The 25441-nt window shown below is 40.0% G+C and overlaps 1 protein-coding gene across 2 annotated transcripts in view; it reads right to left on the bottom strand.

Moving 5' to 3' along the window:
* The window catches only part of ryr3 (ryanodine receptor 3), a 380753-nt gene that overhangs the window by 76466 nt on the left and 278846 nt on the right, over window positions 1–25441 (bottom strand). For both annotated transcript variants that reach the window (XM_061886489.1, XM_061886490.1), the window contains exons 56-77: window positions 24993–25136; window positions 24852–24914; window positions 22203–22278; window positions 20096–20219; window positions 19882–19997; window positions 19759–19826; window positions 19553–19674; window positions 19389–19438; window positions 16485–16545; window positions 13800–14038; window positions 13633–13714; window positions 13293–13423; window positions 13101–13219; window positions 12204–12402; window positions 12032–12126; window positions 9321–9466; window positions 9155–9242; window positions 5174–5266; window positions 4880–5047; window positions 4697–4756; window positions 4429–4563; window positions 1314–1426 (exon numbers count right to left, since the gene is read on the bottom strand). In XM_061886489.1, coding sequence (XP_061742473.1) covers window positions 1314–1426; window positions 4429–4563; window positions 4697–4756; window positions 4880–5047; window positions 5174–5266; window positions 9155–9242; window positions 9321–9466; window positions 12032–12126; window positions 12204–12402; window positions 13101–13219; window positions 13293–13423; window positions 13633–13714; window positions 13800–14038; window positions 16485–16545; window positions 19389–19438; window positions 19553–19674; window positions 19759–19826; window positions 19882–19997; window positions 20096–20219; window positions 22203–22278; window positions 24852–24914; window positions 24993–25136 — 2492 coding nt within the window. The remainder of the gene's footprint in view (window positions 1–1313; window positions 1427–4428; window positions 4564–4696; window positions 4757–4879; window positions 5048–5173; window positions 5267–9154; window positions 9243–9320; window positions 9467–12031; window positions 12127–12203; window positions 12403–13100; window positions 13220–13292; window positions 13424–13632; window positions 13715–13799; window positions 14039–16484; window positions 16546–19388; window positions 19439–19552; window positions 19675–19758; window positions 19827–19881; window positions 19998–20095; window positions 20220–22202; window positions 22279–24851; window positions 24915–24992; window positions 25137–25441) is intronic.

The raw sequence follows: 25441 nt of genomic DNA, 5'->3' as shown, positions 1-25441 counted from the left end.
GTCATTATTCTATGCTACAATTGGATGGATAATATAAGAAGTAGATATTTAAGTATTTATAAAAAATGTAATACTTTTTGTGGAATGTATAATAATATATTTGTTGCATTATTAGATAATATTGAAGTTAAAAAAATATACAATTGCATGCAATACATGTATTTTTTTTTGCCAAAACAGAAATAATACCTGTAGTAAAAAAAAGAAAAAAAGAAGAATTGTATTGAAGCACATTATTTCCAGACTTCTGCGGGCCACATAAAATGATGTGGTGGCCCAGATGTGGCCTCCAAGCCTTAAGTCTGAGTGATATTATCTTTTCTAAATGATTTTAAAGTTGCATCATTCGTTATGCTGTCATTGATGTGTTTTGACACAATTTTTGTGCTAACATTTAATTGTATTTTACTTTTGTGCATCACTTACCTTGCGTTGTTTTAAATGTGCTGTGTGAATACATTTGAATCAAATAGGTACATTTTAAGTGCAACACTTTATACATACAACTAATAAAATTACAGGTTAAAATAGATTATAGTTATACCCATGCAAACTATGAACACAATAATAAAGAAATATGTTTGTGTGTTTCCTAAAAGTGCGATTATAATGGATCATATTAAATTATTCATGGGTTCCTAATGCTGTGGCTGTATAGTAATATAACAGGAAAGATGAATAAACAGCAATCTTTCCTTCAGAGAAAATACACTTTTACATTGCAGTAACCACACTGCAGCTAAGCCTGTTTACCAATTGGTGACTTGTGTCTTCTCGCTTTCAGGGGACACCCAAAACTTCCCCTCTAAGTTCATTGAGGTCAATTGTAACAAACCAATCAGAATCCACAGTGCTGAGACAATGGCTGCCCTGCGCATATCGGTCATCAGCCTGGTGGATGGAAGGGGAGGACTGAAGGGTTTTGAACAGATGAAGCATTCGCCCCGTTGTTTCACTTTACCGTCAGCAGGGAGAACAAGCGGTCAAAGCTGTAGGCTTTGAATGCCCTTTCCAGCCAAACCTCCCGATAGCCATTCAGGAAGTAATTATTATTTTTGTGTCTGAGGGAGGGATGAGGTAGTATTATGCAAGAAAACAACACAGAGGAGATCATGTCATTAGGGAGGCGATGAGGGTTTACATGGCCACACAATGTCCAATCCAATCAATCCCCCTCCACAACTACTTGGGGATAGCTTGCTTGTTATTTACACTTAGCCTGAAAAAACATCTTCATATTAATGGCTTGAATAAGTCAGGTCAATACTGACAGTTTTTTCCGCAACGAGATAGATACTTAAAGGGAGACTCACCTGGGTAGATTGTAAAGAGGAGCCATACGGAAGCAGGCCACCACAGCCCGTTTACGTTGTTTGGAGAGCAGCTTCTGCCACACACACTTTTTATTCCTCAAAGGCTGCTCCACCTGTATCACGGAGAGAGCAAAACCCGCGTGAATAAATGTGCATTCAAAACGTGAGCCATTACAAGGACAGCTTGGACTGACTCTGTCAGAGAGGTAATATTGTTTATCATTGAGGTAGCACTACCCTGCCTGATACTACTTAGCAAGACAAACAACAATAATGAAAATATCGGACATTTATAGGACATGATTATTATTAGGAGTGTCCTGACCCAACATTGATATCAGATATCGCGAAAAAAAAAAACCAAAACAAGTATCTCATATTGTTGGCTTGCGCAAATCTCAACAACCAGTTACCATCTAAATGTTTACCAATGAACACCAAAGTTGGTCATTCCTTCTATTTTAGTGATTTCATTTACAAAAGATAAACATTGTAGACTATTTTCCAGGCTACTAGGAACTGACAGCTACACAACGGCTAAGCACACATTAGCACACAAGCTAAACATACGTAATAAGTGTCCTTAATTGAACAATATTGCAGAGCATGCAGATCAGATGGGGCGATAAATGCTTAGCAACATTTAAGGATGGGAACGGGGTACGCCGGGGGGAATTCTCTCCCCTGCCATCTTCAATCTGTATATGAACGACCTATCTGTCCAGCTCAATACCTGTAGAACAGGATGTGTACTTGGTAATACTGTGGTTAATCATCTGGTGTATGCGGATGATTTAGCCATCCTGTCTCCTAGCAGTGCTGGCTTTCAACAGCTGCTGAATATATGTACAGATTATGGTTTAAAATATGATGTAAAATATAATGCAAAGAAGAGTGTCATCATGATATGTAGAACAAGAGAAGACAAGGATCTCTGTTTCCTTTCATTCTATCTGTCAGGACAGGTGCTGAGTGTGTGTCATAAAACTAAGTATCTGGGGCACATCATTACCCATCTATTGGGTGATGATGATGACCTATACAGACAGCGGCGTATGCTATATGCCCAAGCCAACAGGCTGAGAAAGAAATATTATTGTACAAATGATGTAAAGATCAACTTATTCAGAGCCTATTGTACTCCTTTTTATACTGCCCCCCTATGGGTAAAGTATAAGCAGAAAAGCTTTCAGAAGCTTCAGGTTGCTTATAATGATTGTATGAGGCTTCTCCTGGGAATTCCAAGAAGCGCCAGTGCAAGCCAGATGTTTGTTAGTGTTGGGGTGCCCACTTTCTCAGCGTTGCTACGCAACCTTATGTATAAGTTTATGTGTAGGGCATCTGAGTCTGAAAATGACATACATGTAATCACTGTGTTAACGAACCCTGGCTGCAGTTCTGTTAGATACTCATCTGGACTGTGGAACCATTGGCACACATGTTTGTATGTTAGAAACTGACATTTGGGCTTTATGTTTCTCTTTATTGTTTTGCTTTTTAATGTTTTGGTGTTTTGTTTTGTATTTAATGTTTTATATTGTGTTTTTTATATGTTTAATGGATGTTAAGGTCTGCAATAAAGATTGATGATGATGATGATGATATGTAATAAGTGTCCTTAATTGAACAATATTGCAGTCTAAAACAGCACATTTGTCAATTCAAACAAGCATCAAATAATTACGGTTGCATTTAACAAAGTCTTCAAGGCAGAAGTTTATTAGAATGTATCTAGTAACGTGTCGGCGTCATTCAATTTACTATGTCATGGACTTAAATGTTATTACCTCTTCACTTCAATTTAAAGAAGACATAAGTCCATTCCGGCGAATAGCTTTTTATTTTTTAGACCTACCGTTGTTCTGTGAATAATTTCACTTGATCAAGTGTTTAACATGCCACACTACAAAATAAAAGTATGGAATAGGGGTGCAGTAAAAAAAAAAAAAAAATCGATTCACATCTGAATTGCAATTCTTACTCACCCTGATTCTATATTAATATTTTGTTAAATAAAATACACATACGATTTTATTATTTATAAGAATACATTTTTAAAAATACTTTTTTAGGCCATCTCCATGCATCTAGAAGGAGGTTTTCTAACTTGTAAATTGATTTGAAAAAGTTTTATCATGATTATTACACCAAATAATACTAATACATACATTAAGAGATTTGGTTTGAATCGTGAATAATGTCGAATCAAGAAGCGATTGTAAATCGAAGCGTCAACCCAGAAATCGGAATTAGATCCTGTCGTTAGATTCAGATCCTGAGTATGTACTATGATTTGTGCTGATATTGAATCGGATTAATATTGGTACAGGCCAAAACTCAAGGCGCCAATTGGAAGTGAAAAAGTTGCATCAGAACACCCTTAATTTAATTATCACTAAAGGGTGCATGTGTACCTAAGGGTACGTCCAGTGAGTTTACGCAAGATCAAATGAAAGTGAAAATACCGTATTTCTTTGAATTGCCGCCGGGGCGCTAATTAATTTAAAACCTCTTCTCACTCCTGCGCTTACCAAAGGCATGCGGTAAAAGTAAGCATGCGCTAATTATTTTAAAACCTCGTCTCACTACGGCACTTACCAAAGGTATGCAATAAATTTTGAGTGTGATGTAAGCTTGGACCTTAAATCCTACTGAATAGCTCTTAATCTTCTTCCCTTTATGCGATTTCAAATTACGGGTATTGAAATCAGCCTCCTCCATTTTGAAAATGACGTCACAAGTTTGACCCGGCGGTGATACTAAGCATGCGCTAATTATTTTGGGAAGAAAGTTTGACACGACAGTAATTCAAGGCAGGCGCATACTACAGGCGGTATAGCTCGGTTGGTAGAGCGGCCGTGCCAGCAACTTGAGGGTTCCAGGTTCAATTCCCGCTTCCGCCATCCTAGTCACTGCCGTTGTGTCCTTGAGCAAGACACTTTACCCACCTGCTCCCAGTGCCACCCACACTGGTTTAAATGTAACTTAGATATTGGGTTTCACTATGTAAAGCGCTTTGAGTCACTAGAGAAAAGCGCTATATAAATATAATTCACTTCACTACAGTGTATATGCCCTGCGGCAATTCAAGGAAATACGGTATCTGTGTTTTTACTTGTTCCAGGTGGAAAACTGCAGCCGAGATACTCTGCACCCGAGCCACCGTGTGCTCTGGGTCGATCTGTTCTTCGCTCTTCATCATGATGTCTTTGTAGAGGTTCAACTGCCACTGGACTGCTGGGTCATCAGACTGCAAAGCCCAGATCAAAGCCTTTGTACACGTCCCACACTTGGGGTTTTATTGGAATTTTAATGACTCAGCAGATAAGTGTTAACAAAGAGCAACTTTTGATTTGATGATCAGCAATACACACTCATCTTACCTTGTCCTGCAGATGAAGGTTCTGGCGCAAGTGCTCCTTCACCTCATCATCTGTATCTTTCTAAGATCACAACGTAGCATATTAAGTGACATGTGGAACAATTAACACATCAGTAAGTAGCATTTTCTGATGAGTCTGTACTAAAACAAGTGGCACATGTGCAGGGTAAGGGAGTTAGCCCACCAGGCTGTAGCGCGTCTTAGCCAAGGAGATGAGCTCCTGGTCCCCAGGGGTGCACATGTTGAGGCCGATGGGTAACATTTTCTTCAAGGCAGCCACGATCAAAGAGGTCTGGACGGAGTAGTATTCTCCTCGACGACGCTTGTGCTTCCTCTCCTGGTCCCCGCCTGACTGCAAAAGTTTAAAACAGAGTTTATTATACCGTTGTTCATATTTAAACTATAATGTTTTCCCTAAAACAGAACTCTTTTACCATGATTGAGGTAAATGGAGCTGCAATCCTTCCACAAAATTTACCTTAGACATTTTTGTCCTGCCTTCTCCGGTGAGGAATCCCAAATTATTGATTTCGTTCTGCACCACAAAGTTTTGCTCCTCACGCTTGAAGTTCTGCAAACAGAGGAAGTAGTTCAATACGCTGTATGAACTGTTAATGTATGCAAACTTGATAAATGAGGATATAAACGACATAAAAATTATTATTACTGTTAGCGCGACCAAAACCATCACAATTATCAACATAATATTGTTGAATGTGCCCGAAAAGCATCTAGGCCAGTTGTTTTTGCCACAGGGGAACATGCTTTATCAGTATCAATTATTATCATTCTTCAAACCGCGCGTCAAAAAGCTCTGCATTGCGAAGGTGCTTGTTGTAGCCAATAATGACTTCCTGTTTTTATTTATTTTTTAGCATACATTTATGCATTAATTTTTGTTTTGTAGGTTAAAGTGTTTTATATATTGTGCTTCACGGTGGGAGAGGGGTTAGTGCGTCTGCCTCACAATACGAAGGTCTTGCAGTCCTGGGTTCAAATCCAGGCTCGGGATCTTTCTGTGTGGAGTTTGCATGTTCTCCCCGTGAATGCATAGGTTCCCTCCCGGTACTCCGGCTTCTTCCCACCTCCAAAGACATGCACCTGGGGATAGGTTGATTGGCAACACTAAATGGTCCCTAGTGTGTGAATGTGAGTGTGAATGTTGTCTGTCTGTCTGTGTTGGCCCTGCGATGAGGTGGCGACTTGTCCAGGGTGTACCCCGCCTTCCGCCCGATTGTAGCTGAGATAGGCGCCAGCGCCCCCCGCGACCCCGAAAGGGAATAAGCGGTAGAAAATGGATGGATGGATGGATATTGTGCCCCTGAGTTAATGTCGCTGATCAATTTGAATTAATTGATATTTAGAGTTTATGTCATTTTATTTTTCAGTATAAACTGATTCAAGTCGGTCAAAATTTCATCCTAGCCTCTGGTGAGGGCGGTCGCATTCTCCGTTCCCTCCTTCCCTGCTTGCTCTCTTTGTCTTTGTCCTTGTCTGAACTTTTTAAAAGCCTCTTTCTTTGCGCTGTCCTCTAATCCAAATTTCAATATGAATATGATCAGCTGGACTCTTGACGCTATTGACACAGTCTTTTCGACAAGAAAAAGAGGTTCGGGGGAGCCTGGCTGCCCTGATGGAACCATCACTGTGGGTTGCGTGCGAGACTCCTGGAACTCATGGAGGATCATGTGCCTCTCAGCTCTTTCCAACGAGGACGTCGAAGACATCTACCTATTTGGAGCTGTGATCACGGGGCACTTGCTGATTGGGCTGGGCATTGCTCTTGTGTATCGACAAATTCGGAAGACGATGGCAACCACTCAAGGAGCCCAACGGCTGTTCAACGCAATGGAAGGATTGGGTCGGGCCGTGGGAACAAAGACTTGTGCGATTTCTGAGTTGAATCGCAAAATGGATCTCATCTTGGAAAAGTTTGCAGAGAAGGAATAATAATTGGAACTGAAAGAGGTCCAGCATGGACAAGCAGAGAAGACAAGTCAATATTTTGTCTTCTCGAAGGAAAACAACTTTTTATCTACGATTTGGACTCCCTGAATGGCCTTGCCATGGAGCAGGCTGTTCTGAAGAAAATCTCCCGAAGACTCCTCAAAGATAGACGCTTTTGACCTTCTTTTTTGTCAACATCTGTAGCTGAACTTTATCGGCCTCAGCCATACAAAAAAACTTCACCTCTCCCGAGTTAATTGGGCATATACGCACACACATGACCCCGACCCTTAAATCAACACCCTCACCAACGCGTATCTCTATGGGGTTGTGAAATGGCTGAGCGGCGCTACAGAGCGAACAGCGGGCCTGCGCAAACCCACCCCTCCCTCTGTTGCAAGTTGGTGTGATATATGTATGTTTAATGTGTGCCATGCTATGTGAGGTTTTTTCCTTGGACTCAGACTAGACCTCTGTTGAGGGTCTAGCCTTGGACTGATATTTTTTTTATCCCCCCCCTTTCCTAATGTCACCCTTTTCTTATCTTTTTAAGGAGCGCTGTAACCGGCTGATCCGTCGGCGGTCTCGTCTTGTCCCCCCCCCCCCCCTAACGTATGTCTGCTCTTAGCGGAACTGTGCCGAAAATGTAATTTCAGTTCTGATGTGTCTTGTACATGTTGGAACGGACAAATAAAAATGATTCTGATTCTGAAAATAGATTTATAGCTAAATAACAATAACTTTTTTTTTTCAGGCAAATTAATGCACTTTACTTTTTTTAAGACTAAAAAACTATGTTAATAAAGTTATTCTTTTCTGGTGTCTTTAAAGTTAAGGATATCATTTTGTGCAGAGGAGTTCTTATTACATTTTTACAGACAAATGATACTATTTATAGTCAGGGGGGAAGAGTGGTGGTGGGGGCGTAAAGTGGGGGATGACAGAAAACAATTAAAAAGCACTAACTTAAAAATAGACTGAAATCTTTTAACAAAGTTTTATTTAAAAAAAAAAAAAAAATATATATATATATATATATATATATATATATATATATATATATATATATATTCCGTAGCAGAAGAAACATTCTGGTTTTCTGAATCAGGTCTGAATATGCGCAGTAACATGGAATAGTTCATTGCATGAGAGGGAAGGGGGAGCTGTTAAAAAGATCATGAGTTATTTAAAAATTTTAAGAGATTAATTTGAAGTATTTTTAAAAAGTAAAAATTATGAAAAAAATATTTTTAAAAATACAACTCAAATTTTTTTTACGAGATTTTTGGGAGGGCCCAAAAACTGCCTGTGTTTGCCAAATGGTATGTTCAAACCATACACTGATCACAGCATTTCAAATCATAAGTTTCTGTATCAGCATCGGCAATAAATTCCTGTTTGCCTGCTATCCCAGTATTGCCCACTCTTGACCGGGTATGGTTTGAACATACCATTCATCAAAACGTTCAGAGTATCTGGAGAAATCACTGTACGTAAGCGGTAAGCCCGCCTTTCGATCCCTCAGGCGGCACTGCGACATCAGTGGGTAAAGGATATAACCACATCAGTATCGGCGATACTAACCAAATGGTTCATTTCCTCTTTGGTCCGGATGACACGACGTCCTCAGTTTCAGAAAACAATTTGAAATGTGGACTCGTCAGACCACAGAACACTTTTCCACTTTGCATGAGTCCATCTTAGATTAACTCGGGCCCAGTGAAGCCGACAGTGTTTCTGGGTGTTGTTGATAAATGGCTTTCGCTTTGAATAGTAGAGTTTTACCTTGCACTTACAGATGTAGCGACCAACTGTAGTTACTGACAGTGGTTTTCAGAAGTGTTCCTGAGCCTATGTGGTCATATCTTTTACGCACTGATGTCGCTTTTTGATGCAGTACCGCCTGAGGGATCGAAATTCACTGGCTTGCCACTTACGTGCAGTGATTTTTCCAGATTCTCTGAACCTTTTGATGATATTAGGGACCGTAGATGGTGAAATCCCTATATTCCTTGTAACAGCTCGTTGAGAAATGTGGTTCTTAAACTATTGGACACTTTGCTCATGGATTTGTTCAAAAAATGGTGAGCCTCGTCCCATCCTTTTTTTGCTTTTATACCCAATCATGGCACCCACCTGTTCCCAATTAGCCTGTTCACCTGTGGGATGTTCCAAATAAGTGTTTGATGAGCATTCCTCAACTTTTTCTTTTTTGCTACTTGGGCCAGCTTTTTTGAAACATGTAACAGGCATCAAATTCCAAATGAGCTAGTATTTGCAAAAAAAACCAACAGTTCGAACATTAAGTATCTTGTCTTTGCAGTCTATTCAATTGAATGTAAGTTGAAAAGGATTTGCAAATCATTGTATTCTGTTTTTATTTACATTTTATACAACGTGCCAACTTCACTGGTTTTGGGTTTCGTAATTCTAAACAATGTTACTAACTGTCAGGAGGTTTATCATTGATGCCGGTAATCGCTGCATGCCTACTGCTGAACCAATGACTCACGTGTGACTTGCACCAGAGGATGAAGATATCTGCGACCATCTTGAAGAGCTCAGTGGAATCGGCATCAGGCTCCTTGAGCCACCTTGACCTAGTGTCGACCGAGACATGAAGAATAAACATTATTAACTGATGCCAACAATAACAGAAACGCAAACAGGTTTTGCACCTGTTGTTGTCTACGTAGCGGATGAGCATGGGGTAGAACGCATAGAGGTCTCGGCAGAGCACAGCGAACTCATCCAAGATAAGAAGCTCCGCCTCCTGATTGTCACCCTTGCCATCAGCCTTCAATAGCTCCTCTTCGGACACAACCTACAAGCGCGACACATCACCCGTTACCTGCCAAACTCACCTGTGTGAAGTTGGACCCCTCCTATTATTGCAAATAATAAAATACCACTGCCATTTTTTTGTGCCGTTTCGGTTTTTAAGTTATTCTAAAATACATTTTCCGACTAATGACATCATCCATACCCCCATCCCCACCTTGTCAAAAACTCCCCAAACTTGTGACATTTGTTTGTATCTTATTATTCATAACTAGCTCCTCCACTGTGTCAAAATCTCCCCTAAATTGTCCCACTCATTCGTGCTACACAATTTTTTTGTCTAACATTTACAGTTTTTATGTTATTAACGTAGTTATTATTCATAACCAGCCCCACAACCTAGAAAGTCAAACAACATTTTTTTGCAGCACGTTTGGGACAGGTTATGAGAGATTTTGACAGGGTGAGGGCTGATTATGAATAAAGCGTTAATAGAATATATTTAATAGTTAATAACATTCAAAACTATAATAGACAAAAATATTGCAACACGACCCAGCACAAACATAGCACTAATGTTTGGGGAGATTTTGAGAAGGTAGGGGTTTACAAATAACACGTTAACATGACAATTATATTATTAATAACATAAAAAACTATCATAGTTAAACCAAAAAGTTGCAGCACTAACTTTTGGGTCACCATTGGGTAGATTTTGACACGGTAGGGGTGTTGTTATAAATAATCAAAAGTTAATCAAAGAAAAACCATAATAAGACAAAAACAATTGCAGCACAAATGTAACACAAATGTTTCAGACAAGGTTATGGTGTGTGTGTGTGTGTGTGTGTGTGTGTGTGTGTGTGTGTGTGTGTGTGTGTGTGTGTGTGTGTGTGTGTGTGTGTGTATGTGTGTGTGTTGTTATTATTCATAACCAGCCCCATAACATAGAAAGTTGAACAACATTTTTTTGCAGCACGTTTGGGACAGATTTTGAGAGATTTTGACAAGGTGGGGTGGCTGATTATGAATAAAGTGTTAATAGAATGTCTTTAATAGTTAATAACATTAAAAACTATAATAGACAAAAAATGTTGCAACACAAACCAGCACAAACATAGCACTAACGTTTGGGGAGATTTTGACAAGGCAGTGGGTTACAAATAACACGTTAACATAAAAACTATATTAGTCCATCCATACATTTTCTACTGCTTATTCCCTTTGGAGTCGCAGGGGGCGCGGTGGTGCCTCTCTCAGCTACAATCGGGCGGAAGGCGGTGTACACCTTGGACAAGTCGGCACCTCATCCGAGGGCCAACACAAATAGACAACATTCACACTCACATTCACACACTAGGGCCAATATAGTGTTGCCAATCAACTTATCCCCAGATGCATGTCTTTGGAAGTGGGAGGAAGCCGGAGTACCCGGAGGGAACCCACGCATTCACGGGGAGAACATGCAAACTCATCACAGAAGGGCACCGAGCCCGAGGATCGAACCCAGGACCCTCGTATTGTGAGGCACATGCACTAACTCCTGTTCTGCCGCGTTAACAAGAAAACTAAAAAAGCATAAATGTGGCATAACAAATGGGACACGTTTGGAGAGATTTTGACAAGGTCAGGGAGCTGGTTACGAATCATAAAATGTTGACATAAAAGCTATAACAAAAAAAAAATGTTTTCAGCGCAAACACAGCAAAAATGAATGGGTCACGTTTGGGTAATTTTGACAAAGTGGGTGAGGGGTGGTTATAAATAATATTGTGTTAACATAAAAACTATAGTAGTCGAAAAATCTGTGCAGCACAAACAGCACAAATATAGCACAAACGTTTGGGACAAGCTTGGGAGGTTTTTGACAAGGTGGGGGTGGGGGGCTCATTATGAATAATACTGTGTTGATATAAAATCTATAATAGTTAACAACATGAAACTAAGATTTTGACAGGGTGAGGCAATTTTCGGGAGGTGATTTTTGCAACACAAATGTAGCAAAAAAAAATTGGGACAAGTTTAGGCAGATTCTGACAACATGGGGGGCTGGTTATGAATAAAAAAAATGTTGATAGCATAACAACTAATAGACAAACAAAACCTTCCATTACAAACGTTTTGGACAAGCTTGGGAAGATTTTGACACAGTAAAAACATAACTATAATAAACAAATAATTTTTGCAGCACAAACAAATTGGACAAGTTTAAAGAGAGAAGGTTACAAATTACAACATGTTAATGACATAAAAACAGACAACATTTTTGCAGGGGAGATTTTGGCGAGGTTGAGGGGTATGAATGAAAACATGCTAACATAACTTTAAAACGTTAACGTTAAAATGATTATAGACAAAAAAAATTGAAACACAAACGATTGGGACAAGTTTGGGGAGATTGTGGAGATGACACTAGTGACAAAGTCACAGGCCGGAAAATGTACTGTAGAATAACGTAAAAACCGTGACAGCCCAAACAATATTTTTCGGACACAAACGTAGCACAAAATAATGGCAGTGTTATTTGAATATTTGCAATGATTAGGGGGGCCAACTTCGCACAGGTGCCAAACTATTGAATACCGCAGTTGCTCTGCTGTGGCGCTACCTTCACTGTCTTCTTCTTGAGCTTCTCCAGTGTGGGTAAAAAGTGGGTTCTCAGCAGACCAGCTCCAGCTTTACTGATGATTGGCTGAGAGTAGACTAGACAAGGAGACAAGAAGGCTTCATCCTCTGCACGCACCCTCATCCATCGTTCCCCCACTCCGTCTGGTTCTTACCCGCGATCCTTTTCATCCAGGGGGCGTCATCAATGCCCAGGTTGCTATTGAGGATCTTGAGAATGTTCCCAAGAATGACGCTGAGATGTTCCGATGTCACCATGGTGCAGCACTCGCCGTTTGAAGGCAGGTTTTCTGGTCCTTTCTCCCACCAGTAAGACAGGTAATTACACAGCATGGGCAGGATCACCTCAATCACCTGTCATCAATAGGTGAGAGCTTCTCAATAAAAGTCATGGATGTGGAAAAAAACCCCGCAAGCTTCAAACCCCGCCCACCTCAACCACGCAGGGAGGTGGGGGTTTGGTGTTTGCGGGGTGTATAATATAGTCAGGAAATGTCGTGGATGCAAAAGATTATGGGTATTTGTTGTGTTGCGTTTATGTTGTGTTACTGTGAGGATTTTCTCCCAAAATGAGTTTGTCATTCTTCTTTTGTGTGGGTTCACAATGTGGCGCATATTAGTAGGAGTGTTAAAGTTGTTTATATCACAACCGTCAGTGTACTTTGTCACCCAGTATGCCTTGCAATCTCATACATGTGCCGATAGAAGCAGCAAAATGCATGTGTCTGGTCGGCACGCAAATAGGATTCCGTGAATGGCGGGCGCGATGACGTTCAAGAGGACGTTAAGCGTACTATCATCACGACACGCCCTTAATATTGTAGTCCGAGTAAAAATTGGAGAACGTTGACTCCGGGTGATGTCCGGGAGAGGCATTTAATTCCGGAATTTGCCCGCAACAATCTGGGGGGTCGGCGATTGTGCAGCTGAGCCGCATCAGAGTTGCCAAAGAGCCGCATACGGCTCCGGAGCCGCGGGTTGCCGACCCCTGATGTGGAAGAATAACTCAAAAAGATGATTCTAATGAATGAATGACTTTTGTATATTCTGACCTGTGGCATCTCACTGTAGCGTGCACCAGTCTCTGAGACGTCATTGACATCCTTCAGCAGCTTGTCAAGACGAGGCATCTCCAGACACATTTCCTCCACCGTATCAGGCATACTTAGGACTAGAAGGGGAACATTAACATTCAGCAATACAACTCTGTATAAAATCAGCAGAGAACAGAAATGGACACTAACTGGCCCGCTCTCGTGGAGTTTTGGTGTTGAAGACCGACAGCGGGTTGTGGATGTTTAGATGGGGCTCCAGAAAAGCCACAGGCATGGCGCCTACTAAGGTGGCCAGGCTCTCCCCAAGTGCTGGCAGATACCTGCAGGTCAGCATTGGAATACAGTGACTATACCAATAACAGCCCCTTAGAAAATCAAGATTTTGATATCAAACTATAGTTCTTCAAATAAAAATTGCAGTGTACTACTGTTACTCAGACGGCTCCAGTGAGATGTGGTGAGGTTCAAGGCCTGTGAGGCACTTTGGATTTTTTTACATCAAATTTTTAATATTGATCGGCCGTCCCACCTTTCAACAAACATGCTCTTTCCTGTTCCCAGAGAGTAGATACTGGTGAGGATTCTGTAGCAGGACAGCTGCACATCATCCACTGAAACATTTTAAATATAGCGCAATCACCAAGATACAAGACGCAGCTGTGGGACAGAATGTGCGTATATGTCGAGAAAACTCACAGAGCAGGTCAACTCCAAACTCGTGTGTTCTGATGTGATCGAACAAAGCCGTGAGGATGGGCAGAAGCGCCACAGTCACGTAGTGGATGCTCTGGCTCACGCTTTTCATTTGAGCACGCGACTGCACGAACTTCCCCAGTTTGAGCATCTCGAGAAGCTTCTGCAGGTCCTCCGAGGCATTCTCGAAGAAGGTCCGAAAGCCTGCTTTGACCAGCTCAGCCCCGGACTTCATCACTGTTCTGAGAGAGGAATGACTTTGGGTTAATTGCATGCGATTTAATGCTGTATATTATATACAATAATACAGGGAAACATCTATTTACGAACTTAATTGGTTCTTGAACGGGGTTAGTACATCGAAAAAATTGTCTAGGGAATCAAATTTCTCTTTAAGGAACAATGTAAATATGAATAACGGGTTCCAGTATGGACAAAAGTGTCTATTTTAGGTTTGTTCACTTTGAACACACTAAAAACTGCTGTACAGTACTGTATATCAAACAAACATAACAAGGGGCTCATGGATCCACTTGCTCTTTATCAAACCTAAACGACGACGACAACAAGCTAAATTGTCCTGTATGCTCTGCCACCAAGCACACACACACACACACACAGAACTCCCTTTGGTGCCCTCACTAAAGATTAGAAATCACAAAATCCTTAACTTTAACAACAATATTGCAACAATAATAAACATTTAAAAAAGTGAAATCCACTTATATTAATTTTGGCAAGGATGAGCTGACGAGAAAGGAACTGACAAATGAAGGAAGAAAAGGAAGGGATCGGGGGGAGGGACTGTGTGTGTGCTTTGAAATAGGTCTCCTTTGGAATCTTTTTCCAGAAAAGTCTGGTCTCATCACAATTAAAACTTGGTTTGGTACTTTTTGAGACTTGTGTTAGCAAAATAAAATTAGTCAAAAGACGAAGAGCTGAGTAGTGACTCGTACTGTGCTGTGCTGGATTCGATAAAACCTCAGGATTCGATAAAACCTGGATGCTGGATGCAATCTTACTTGGAGGGGAGGAAACAGGTGGTAGAGGTGAACGGCACCGTGTTTCCCCCCCTCTCAGTAAGCTGTGGAGTCCCCCAAGGCAGTATATTAGGGCCTTTACTGTTCCTAATATACGTAAATGACATGCCATCAGCATGCCACTGTGAATTGTTCCTGTTTGCGGATGACTCGGCCCTGCCGGTATCTGGCAAAGACAAGTCACAGGTGGAAAAAATCCTCAGTGCTGAACTCCTTAGTATTTGCACCTGGCTCGCTGACAACAAGCTATCCATACACATAGGTAAAACGGAATCCATCCTATTTGCGTACCAAATCAATCTCCAAAAATTCAGTGACTTCACTATAAAAGTGGGTGACTTTGTTATCACCAGGAAAGATGAGGTCACCTACCTAGGTTCCATTCTAGAGGCTAATCTTTCCTGTGATAAAATGGCAACCAAGGTAATCAAAAAGGTCATGCAAAGAACGAGATTTCTCTACAGAATCTCCTCTCTGGTCAACAAAAGCACCTTGAAGATTCTAGGAGGAACTCTCATTCAACCCTTTTTTGATTAGGCATGCATCTCCTGGTACCCCAGCACCTCAAAAACCCTCAAATCTAGACTCCAAACATCCCAGAACAAGCTAGTCAGGTTACTTTTAGACCTCCACCCCAGATCACACCTCACTCCAACCCACTTCTCCAAATTGGGCTGGCTCAGGGTGGAGGACAAAGTAAAACAACTTGCACTGAGCCTAGTCTATAAAATCTGCTACACCTCCCTGATGTCAAACTACTTCCATAACGTAAATGACCGCCATAACCACAACACCAGGGGGAGCTCGATAAACCACGTTAAACCCAGATTCCGATCTAACAAAGGTCTTAATTCATTCTCCTTCTATGCCACATCAATGTGGAATGCACTACCAACAGGTGTAAAAGTAAGTGCATCTCTATCCTCCTTCAAAACCACACTAAAACAACACTTCCAGGCAACTTCAACCCTTTACTAACACCCTCTCCCCTTCACATCCCATCTCCCGGATTGTAAATAACCAAATGTAAATAATCAAATCAAATGTATTTCAAATGTATATACTTGTTCTTATGCTATCTGAACTCACTATGTTCTCTACTGGCTGTACATATCCTACTAAGTCAGACCTACACTGTTTCAATGTCCATTTCTCTGATGATGCAGTTGTTGATGACTGAAGTGCTGATATCAACCAAACCCTCCTCATCCCACCCCCCAGATTGTAAATAATTCAATGTATATACTCTGATGATTAACTTGTGTGATGACTGTATTGTGCTGATTGTATATATTTGTACCATGAATTGATTAACGTGGACCCCGATTTAAACAAGTTGAAAAACTTATTCGGGTGTTACCATTTAGTGCTCAATTGTACGGAATATGTACTGTACTGTGCAATCTACTAATACAAGTTTCAATCAATCAATCCAAGCTAGTGACGTGGAGGACTCCGACTCCTTAAAAATGCAGCCCCCTGTTTTTTGCCAGCAGGCGGGACACCAAATGAATGAAGCATTTGTACACAGAGATATGGTTCGCACACGGAAGCACATTTAGCTCGATCTAAAAGGTCGTAATCCGAAAAGTTCACAAATAAAGGGGTTCGTTAATCGAGGTTCCACTGTATGTATAAATATACTTGCCTGGTGTCGAGTGAATGAGTGAGGATGTGCAGGCAGCTCACCATCATTGAAGAGTCACTCCCTGTCAGAGAAAAGTCCTTATCATTTGAGTGGGACTAAATATTCATGTAATCATTCAACTTCACTTCATACCAATACACTCAATATTGTATAATTGTCAAAAGTAACGGTACTATAACACACAAAAAAATCTGAATTTTTCAGTACCATCACTATCGATTACTGTACAAAACACACTCGCTTCTAAACAAATGATAATCAAAGTGTGTCAACGTAGTATAATTTGAAATGTGACATAACGCCGCTTCAAAACACACCTGATATGCTCCTGGTTTGCCAGAGAATGTAGCAGAAATGATCTGTGATGCACTTTAGTGACTTTGTCGCAAATTTTTTCAGTAATCAAATACAAGAGGTTACAAGTATTCAGATCTGCCACCACAAGGCTATGAAATGTGTACATTTCCACAGGATGCAGAAAACGTACAGAATTTATAATTTCTATAAACGCTAAGAAAACACAGCTTGGAGACGCTGGTTTACTTATTTCAGCACAAAGCTAAAGTGCGGCCTGGGAGTCGTTTGCTGAACAAACAGTAGCTTTTTTTATGGGCCCTCAGCACATTGTGGAAATAAAATAAACATAAAAACTTAAAAATGGAAAAATAGAGCAAAAAGGCATAAGGTAATGAAATAAGGCTGAAATGTTGAAAATTAACAAAAACAAATATCTGTCTTTAAATATATTCTGTAACCTTTTTATTAGACTATTTTATTACAAAATAAATGTCATACTACCACCACACTGAAACAATGTGTACAGTATTGTTTGTTTCATATATTTGAAGTCTCCATAGCACTGCTGTTCTTTTTAAAAAGTATTATAGTTTACTACTATTATTTATGAGCATATTTATAAGTACAGTATTATTTGCTTTAATATACTGGGAGGCTATAGCCCAATGCTTCTAAACCACTGGGCAGGAGCCTATTGTATTCAAAGCTTCAACAATTAGTTTCTTCAGTTCCCAAACGTTTATTGAGTGTTGTTAAAAGAAAAGGTGATGTAACACAGTGATGAACATGCCCTTACCCAACTACTTCGGCACGTGTTGCAGCCATAAAATTCTAAATTAATTATTATTTGCAAAAAAAAAAAATAAAGTTAATGAGTTTGAACATCAAATATCTTATCTTTCAATTGAATATGGGTTGAAAAGGATTTACAAATCATTCCGTTCATATTTACATCCAACACAATTTCTCAACTCATATGGAAACGGGGTTTGTAATACACTTTTCCACAGTTGTGGCAGTAATGACAATATCAAACAAACAGAAGAAGTCAGGAGCTAAAGTCAGAAAAGTTTCTTAAGTGCAAAAATTATGACTAAGGTGGTGAAGCTGTATTTTCATTTGTCCTTTAATTTTGACAATTTAGTTAAGAATTCTATTTTTTAAAGCACTACATATTTGTACATAAAATTATTTTTTTATCATTGTTATGATATATTTGATTAAAATTTATTTTTGTAATCAGCCTGCCTAAAGCCTTGATAATGATCTCTGTGATTAACACATACTTTCATATCACTTGACAAGGTTCATTCTGTTAAACTGTATATAGGTTAGATATACATATTGAATACAATTAAAACCAAGAGTAAAATTACTATCCATCCATCCAATTTCTACAGCTTATTCCCTTCGGGGTCGCGAGGGTGCTGGAGCCTATCCCAGCTGCATTTGAGCGGAAGGCGGCGTACACACTGGACAAGTCGCAACCTCATCCGAGGGCCAACACAGATAGACAGACAACATTCACACTCACATTCACACACTAGGACCAATTTAGTGTTGCCAATCAACCTATCCCCAGGTGCATGTCTTTGGAAGTGGGAGGAAGCCGGAGAACCCAGAGGGAACCCAGGCAGTCACGGGGAGAACATGCAAACTCCACACAGAAAGATCCCGAGTGCAGGATTGAACCTAGGACTACTCAAGACCTTCGTATTGTGAGGCAGATGCACTAACCCCTCTCCACCGTGCTGCTCAACCAAGAGTAAGATTACTAATTCGGTATTAATATATGAGTGGGCCCCGGGCCCTCTGTGGTGGAAAAGTTGGGCACCAAGGTCAAAAATTTTAAGAACCCCTAAAATAGCCCACTGCTGTTCTTTTCTAGTTTACCTCTCGGCAATTGACATTGCAATTTAAATTGTTTGCAAAAAGATGTTAAAGCTCCGCGCTATTACCAACTTAACAGTTTAAAACACTTTTTGATAAAGTTGTGAATTTAAAAGTATTTGGGAAATTTGTATGTATCAACTAGTGAAATTCTGGTATAAAGACCACCCTACAATATTGTTAGCAAATATGAGGCGCTCAAAATCACATAATTGCTGTTAACTCATATAATGTTGTGGGTAAAATACGGTAATATTCCTTATTAGACTTAGACTTCAACAAACTTTATTGATCCACAAGGGAAATTGTTCCACACAGTAGCTCAGTATCAAAGGATGGCAAGGGTAATGATGGAAAGGATAAAGCAGGTATTAAGTAGACTAAAAATGTACCACAGTAGTAATATAAAATATAACATGTGTAATATTTAAAAATGATATATACAGTATATAATATATACTGATATATTATATTATTATAGTATATTTTTAAATAATAGATAAAATATACAACAAAATCCCAATTACCGTGTACAATATTACAGTATATGTAACAGCTGCAGCAAAAACAATTTTAAAGTAAAATCAAATTTAAAAAAAGAAGGAAAAAAAAAGGGCAGCATAAAATAGAGAGTAGATGTTCTGTTATTTGCTCAGAGACCTTAGCAGAAATTGCAAGCGGTGTGAGGCAAAGAAGGGTGCAAGAGGACAGTCTTACCAAAGAGAGAAATCCTGTGTCTGACAAGAGCTGCCAGTTTACAGAAAAGGCTGGGAAAAAAGTGACAGGAAGATAACATAGTTTCCATATAATGCCATTCAAGGGAGGATAATGTGAGGATAAGGAAGCAACGATGAGCAAGATAATAAAACGAAAAATTTTACCTTGTGACCATCTCCTTCTCTTTGTTGGAGGCACAGCCGCAGCTGCTCATGTTGTTGTTGGGCGTGGACAGGAAGTAGAGGCAGTGGTTCTTAAATGTTTGATCTGTCAGGGGGAGCAACACCTGCACACAACATTCATCACTATTATTGATGCAGATACTATTTTCCCCCAATCAGTAACGACTAGTGCCGCTGGATTTCCAGACCTTGGCAAAGAACTTGATCTCCTGGTCATGGGGTGACTTGTCGGTCTTCCCACTGGTGGCCATTGCCTCTGTGAAGAAAGCGGTTATCTGGTATGCAGATTAGTTCAAATGCACTCAACTCACCAAGATGGGCGATAAACTCCTGGGCTGAGTCGACACATTTCAGCAGCCTCTTGAGAAACTTGTAGGCGAAGCGTTTCTCCATGGATGAAGAGTCCTGCTCCATGTCCATCAGACCTCTGTGGACATATGATAACCACACTAAAAACCTGGTTGGGTTGGTAGACAATGTGAGTTGCTTCACTATCAAAGTATAAATTCAATGAGTGAACTGAACCTTGTTATGGCATAGCCGCTTATCTGCAGGAACTTGAAGAGGTCCTGCGCCTTTTCCCTGTCTCTGTACTTCTCGTTAGCAGTCAGGGTATCATAGGGTACCAATAGCGGGTGGGTCCCTCCTCCTGGTGGGGCCACATTGAGTTCATAATCATTATTATTAAACAGTTAACCTAGGAAAATGTACAAACCTTGTTTCCATTTGAGTTGGGAAATTGTGTTAGATGTCAATAAAAATGGGATACAATGATTTGCAAATCATTTTCAACCCATATTCAGTTCAATATGCTACAAAGACAACATATTTGATGTTAAAACTGATAAACATTTTTTTTTTGCAAATAATCATTACCTTTAGAATGTGGTGTAAAGGATATCATCACATGGGCTCAGGAACACTTCATAAAACCACTGTTGGTTGCTACATCTGTAAGTGCAAGTTAAAACTCTACTATGCAAAGCAAAAGCCATTCATCAACAACACTGGGCCCGACCTCATTTAAGATGGACTGATGCAAAGTGGAAAAGTGTTCGTGGTCTGACGAGTCCACATTTGAAATTATATTTGGAAACTGTGGACGTGGTGTCCTCTGGAACAAAGAGGAAAATAACCATCCGGATTTTTATAGGCGCAAAGTTCAAAAGCCAACATCTGTGATGGTATGGGGGTGTATTAGTGCCCAAGGCATGAGTAACTTACACATCTGTGAAGGCACCATTAATGCTGAATGGTCCATACAGGTTTTGGAGCCACATATGTTGTCATCCAAGCAACGTTATCATGGACGGCCCTGCTTATTTAAGCAAAACAATGCCAAGCCACGTGTTAAAACAGCATGGCTTCGTAGTAAAAGAGTGCGGGTACTTTCCTGGCCCGCCTGCAGTCCAGACATGTCTCCCATCAAAAATGTGTGCCACATTATGAAGCGTAAAATATGACAACAAGACCCTGGACTGTTGAACAACTTAAACTGTACATCAAGCAAAAATGGTGAAGAATTCCACTTTCAAAGCTTCAACAATTAGTTTCCTCAGTTCCCAAACGTTTATTGAGTGTTGTTAAAAGAAAAGGTGATGTAACACAGTGGTGAACATGCCCTTTCCCAACTACTTTGGCACGTCTTGCAGCCATGAAATTCTAAGTTAATTATTATTTAGGCTCCAGCCTATCTTGCCGATTGTAATGTACCATATGTCCCGGCAAGAAATCTGCGTTCAAAAGACTACGGCTTATTAGTGATTCCTAGAGCACAAAAAAAGTCTGCGGGCTATAGAGCGTTTTCTGTTCGGGCTCCAGTACTCTGGAATGCCCTCCCGGTAACAGTTCGAGATGCTACCTCAGTAGAAGCATTTAAGTCTCACCTTAAAACTCATCTGTATACTCTAGCCTTTAAATAGACCTCCTTTTTAGACCAGTTGATCTGCCGCTTCTTTTCTTTCTCCTATGTCCCCCCCTCCCTTGTGGAGGGGGTCCGGTCCGATGACCATGGATGAAGTACTGGCTGTCCAGAGTCGAGACCCAGGATGGACCGCTCGCCTGTATCGATTGGGGACATCTCTACGCTGCTGATCCGCCTCCGCTTGAGATGGTCTCCTGTGGACGGGACTCTCGCTGCTGTCTTGGATCCGCTTTGAACTGAACTCTCGCGGCTGTGTTGGAGCCACTATGGATTGAACTTTCACAGCATCATGTTAGACCCGCTCGACATCCATTGCTTGGGGGGGGGGTTGCCCACATCTGAGGTCCTCTCCATGGTTTCTCATAGTCAGCATTGTCACTGGCGTCCCACTGGATGTGAATTCTCCCTGCCCACTGGGTGTGAGTTTTCCTTGCCCTTTTGTGGGTTCTTCCGAGGATGTTGTAGTCGTAATGATTTGTGCAGTCCTTTGAGACATTTGTGATTTGGGGCTATATAAATAAACATTGATTGATTATTTGCAAAAAAAAAAAAAGTTTATGATTTTGAACATCAAATATGTTGTCTTTGTAGCATATTCAACTGAATATGGGTTGAAAAGGATTTGCAAATCATTGTATTCCGTTTATATTTACATTTAACACAATTTCCCAACTCACATGGAAAAGTACACATCGAATGTTCTCATACCTTTGCTAACAAGTTCACTTTTCTTCTTCCTGGCCCAGATGTTGTGATAATTTTCTGCAATCACCTCGACCATGCCCTGCAGACATCGTCATATAACAGCCTGCTCACTCCGCTTAGATGTGTGATACAATTAAAGCCACCATCTGTCTCATTTCTACAGTTCACTGGAGTGGGAGTGACAGTAAGAAAAGCTGTGACTTGCTTGAGGAGAAGTTGTTTTGCGCCGCATGTTGGTTTGCATAGTGTACGTAAATCTCTAAACCTAGTGTATAGGACATAAGAATATAAGTCTGAGCCAGACTTTGTAAAAACATGCAGGTACACAACATCTAGGATTTTCATGTTAAAGCATCGTGAATATATTACGAGAATTGACTTTGGGTCCTGGATGTGGTAACTTTATAGGTACTGCTTTGTGTCAGTAGTACTGAGTACAGATTCACGTAAAATCAAATGGTACCATATTTTGATACTTGTTTTGCGCGTCAAGTCGTGTCCGGTTGCGAGCTCAACAATGACTCCAGCATTTGGCGGACAAATAGGCGTATTCATATTCCACGCCAACAAAGCAAGCATGCCTGATAGAAAGGGCTCAAAGGTAGGGCTCCACTTTGCAAAATGCGCTAGCTCAATGTTAATTCACATTGGATATGCCATACACATGCTACTGATTAGCATTGGCAATTTTACATGAGGATGGATGTCAACACCATTAAATTTGGTAATTAAAACTACAACTAAGATGTACGTTACAATCAAACAGCTGGTGTGTAAAAAGTACAATATTCACAGTGTAAACACATTGTAAGGCAAGACAAGATCTAGGGTTAGGGTCTACTGAAAATAAAGGTTTCAAAAAAGTACCATACACATACATTGTATCTAAAGCACTTATTGATACAGATACAAAATGATTATGCTTTGATTTAAAATACTGGTCAAAATTGTCCAAAAATGTATTTTACCAATAAATGTGAGGATGTCTGCATTTAATTAACAAACCTTTGTAGGTTTAGAACGGTAGATGTTGTCGTGAGTTTTTTAAGCCCTTTGAGAAACTCAATAAAAGGGCTTTATGAATACATTTTCATTGATTGATTGACAAGACTGTCAGATACAACTTAATGGCAAAGACTACTTCCCAATTACGGAAAACTAGTGATGGGTCAAATGATATACATGATCATCATTAAACAGTAACAGTATCGGAGCGGTGTGACTCTATGGCAGACTGGACGTCCAGAAACTTGAGGGTTTCTAGTACAAGTCCAGCTTCCACCATTCTAATGACTACAGTTCTGTCCTTGGGCAAGACACTTCGCCCACAGTGTCACCCACAAAAGGTGTATGAATGTGTGTGGGCGGACTTCCTTGTAAAAGAGATTCCTAATCTCAATGGAAAAGAAATGGAGATGACAGGTTTAAAAAAAACCCACAGAGAAACTGAAATGAATGGACACTTGCAAATGACAAAAATGTACTTCAACTATGATGACATTCTCTTCACTTTATACACTCAACTATGCCCATTGCTTTCTTGCGTTAATGGAGATAAACTTATATTGACAGTACAAAACAAAAAATATGAAGTGAAAGAAAATTATTGATACTGAAATATTGATACTGTATACTGGTATCGGGAATTGGTACCGTATCAGTTCATATATAAACAGAACCCATCTTTATATGTGGAACGTGTGAGACAGCACCCTGTGCAGGATTTTTTAGCTACATTTAACCAACTGCAGATTCCAATTTTGTGTATGATTTGCCATAAAAATGATTTACAAATCAAACTAGGGAAAATACATCTGTGAAAATACAGACGAGCTCATGCTGAACCGCAAAAACTCAGGGCTCTACTGTATTTGCGTCAATATATGGTACTAATTTGCGAGCATATTCTAAAAATATCAGATTACTACTACTGTGTAGATTATCAATATGTTGGGCTAAACCAGGGGTTCGTAACCTTTTGGACCTCGGGGCCCAACTTTTCCACAATAGAGTGGCCTGAGGCCCACTCAAATATAAACACTGAACTAGTAATCTTACTCATGATTTAAACCATGTTCAAAAATTATATCTTACCAACTTACTGTTTAAAAACTTGTCAAATGATATGAAAGCGTGTGTTAATCACAAATATTATCAAGGCTTAGGTCAGGATGATTACAAAAATAAACACTAATCAAATATATTGCAAACGAAGGGACTTATTAAAACGGATGAAAAATGAATGTAAACACAATTACGCAATGCTAAAATAGATATATTCTAATTAAATCAATAATAAATAATAACAGAAATATATATTTTTTAACTAAACTGTCATTACCATGCAGGTGCAAATGAAAATATATCTTCAATAATTTAGTCATAATTTTTGCGCTTAAGAAACTTCTCTATGACTTTAGCTCCAGACTTGTTCTGTTTGTTTGATAGTGTCATTACTGCCACAAGTGGTGGATAAGTGTGTTACAACTGAGTGACGTTGCTGCTAATGCAGACCACAGCTAAGGAACAGATATCTTTTAGCTCTCCATTCTTTGGCACTCGCGGCCCAACCATGGTTAAGAAACACTGGTCTAAACATTCTGGACGGTGGAGACAATATTTTAACAATTGTAGATTTTTAAAAAACCTAACCTGTAACTCTCTGGACAAGGTGACGTTGTGTAGATCTGTCGGAGCAGGAGAGAATCCATTGACCTTGTAGGTCAAAAAACAGATGTAACAAACACATTTTTTTGTTTGCCAACTTAGGGGAATTCGCTATGGAGACTTTACCTGAATCTCTGAGATCTTTTTCTGCTTTTCACTCTCCCGCAGTTGGAACATGGCTTCTCCTTCCTTGGTCCTCTCAATGCTCCAGCCCATAGCCAGCATGCTCTTCAAGGACTCCTTCACCGGCCACCGGTACGTCTCTTTCTCCTACCGCAAACATTCCCCTTTTAGACGTCTTGCATTCATTCATGTTTTGTTGTATTAAGACTAGAGATCGACCAATTATTGACGCCGATATTTGGCATTTTGACGTGTATTGGTATCAGCCATTTTTTTTTTTTTTTACAACAACATCAGCAGATGCAATATACACACATATGATACCATTATTAAACTGTGAAGTACATAAATAACCACTGCTCAAGCACCAGCCCGCTTACCCTGCATGAGAAAAGATACCTTCTTGCTGCAACCCAATTTTCTATTTATTAAAAAAAACAAAACAGCTTTCA

This window comes from Nerophis ophidion, linkage group LG24 (assembly GCF_033978795.1).
Source record: "Nerophis ophidion isolate RoL-2023_Sa linkage group LG24, RoL_Noph_v1.0, whole genome shotgun sequence".
Taxonomy (NCBI): Eukaryota; Metazoa; Chordata; class Actinopteri; order Syngnathiformes; family Syngnathidae; genus Nerophis; species Nerophis ophidion.
Note: the sequence above shows the minus strand (reverse complement) of the source record. Positions and strands in the feature narration are given on the sequence as shown.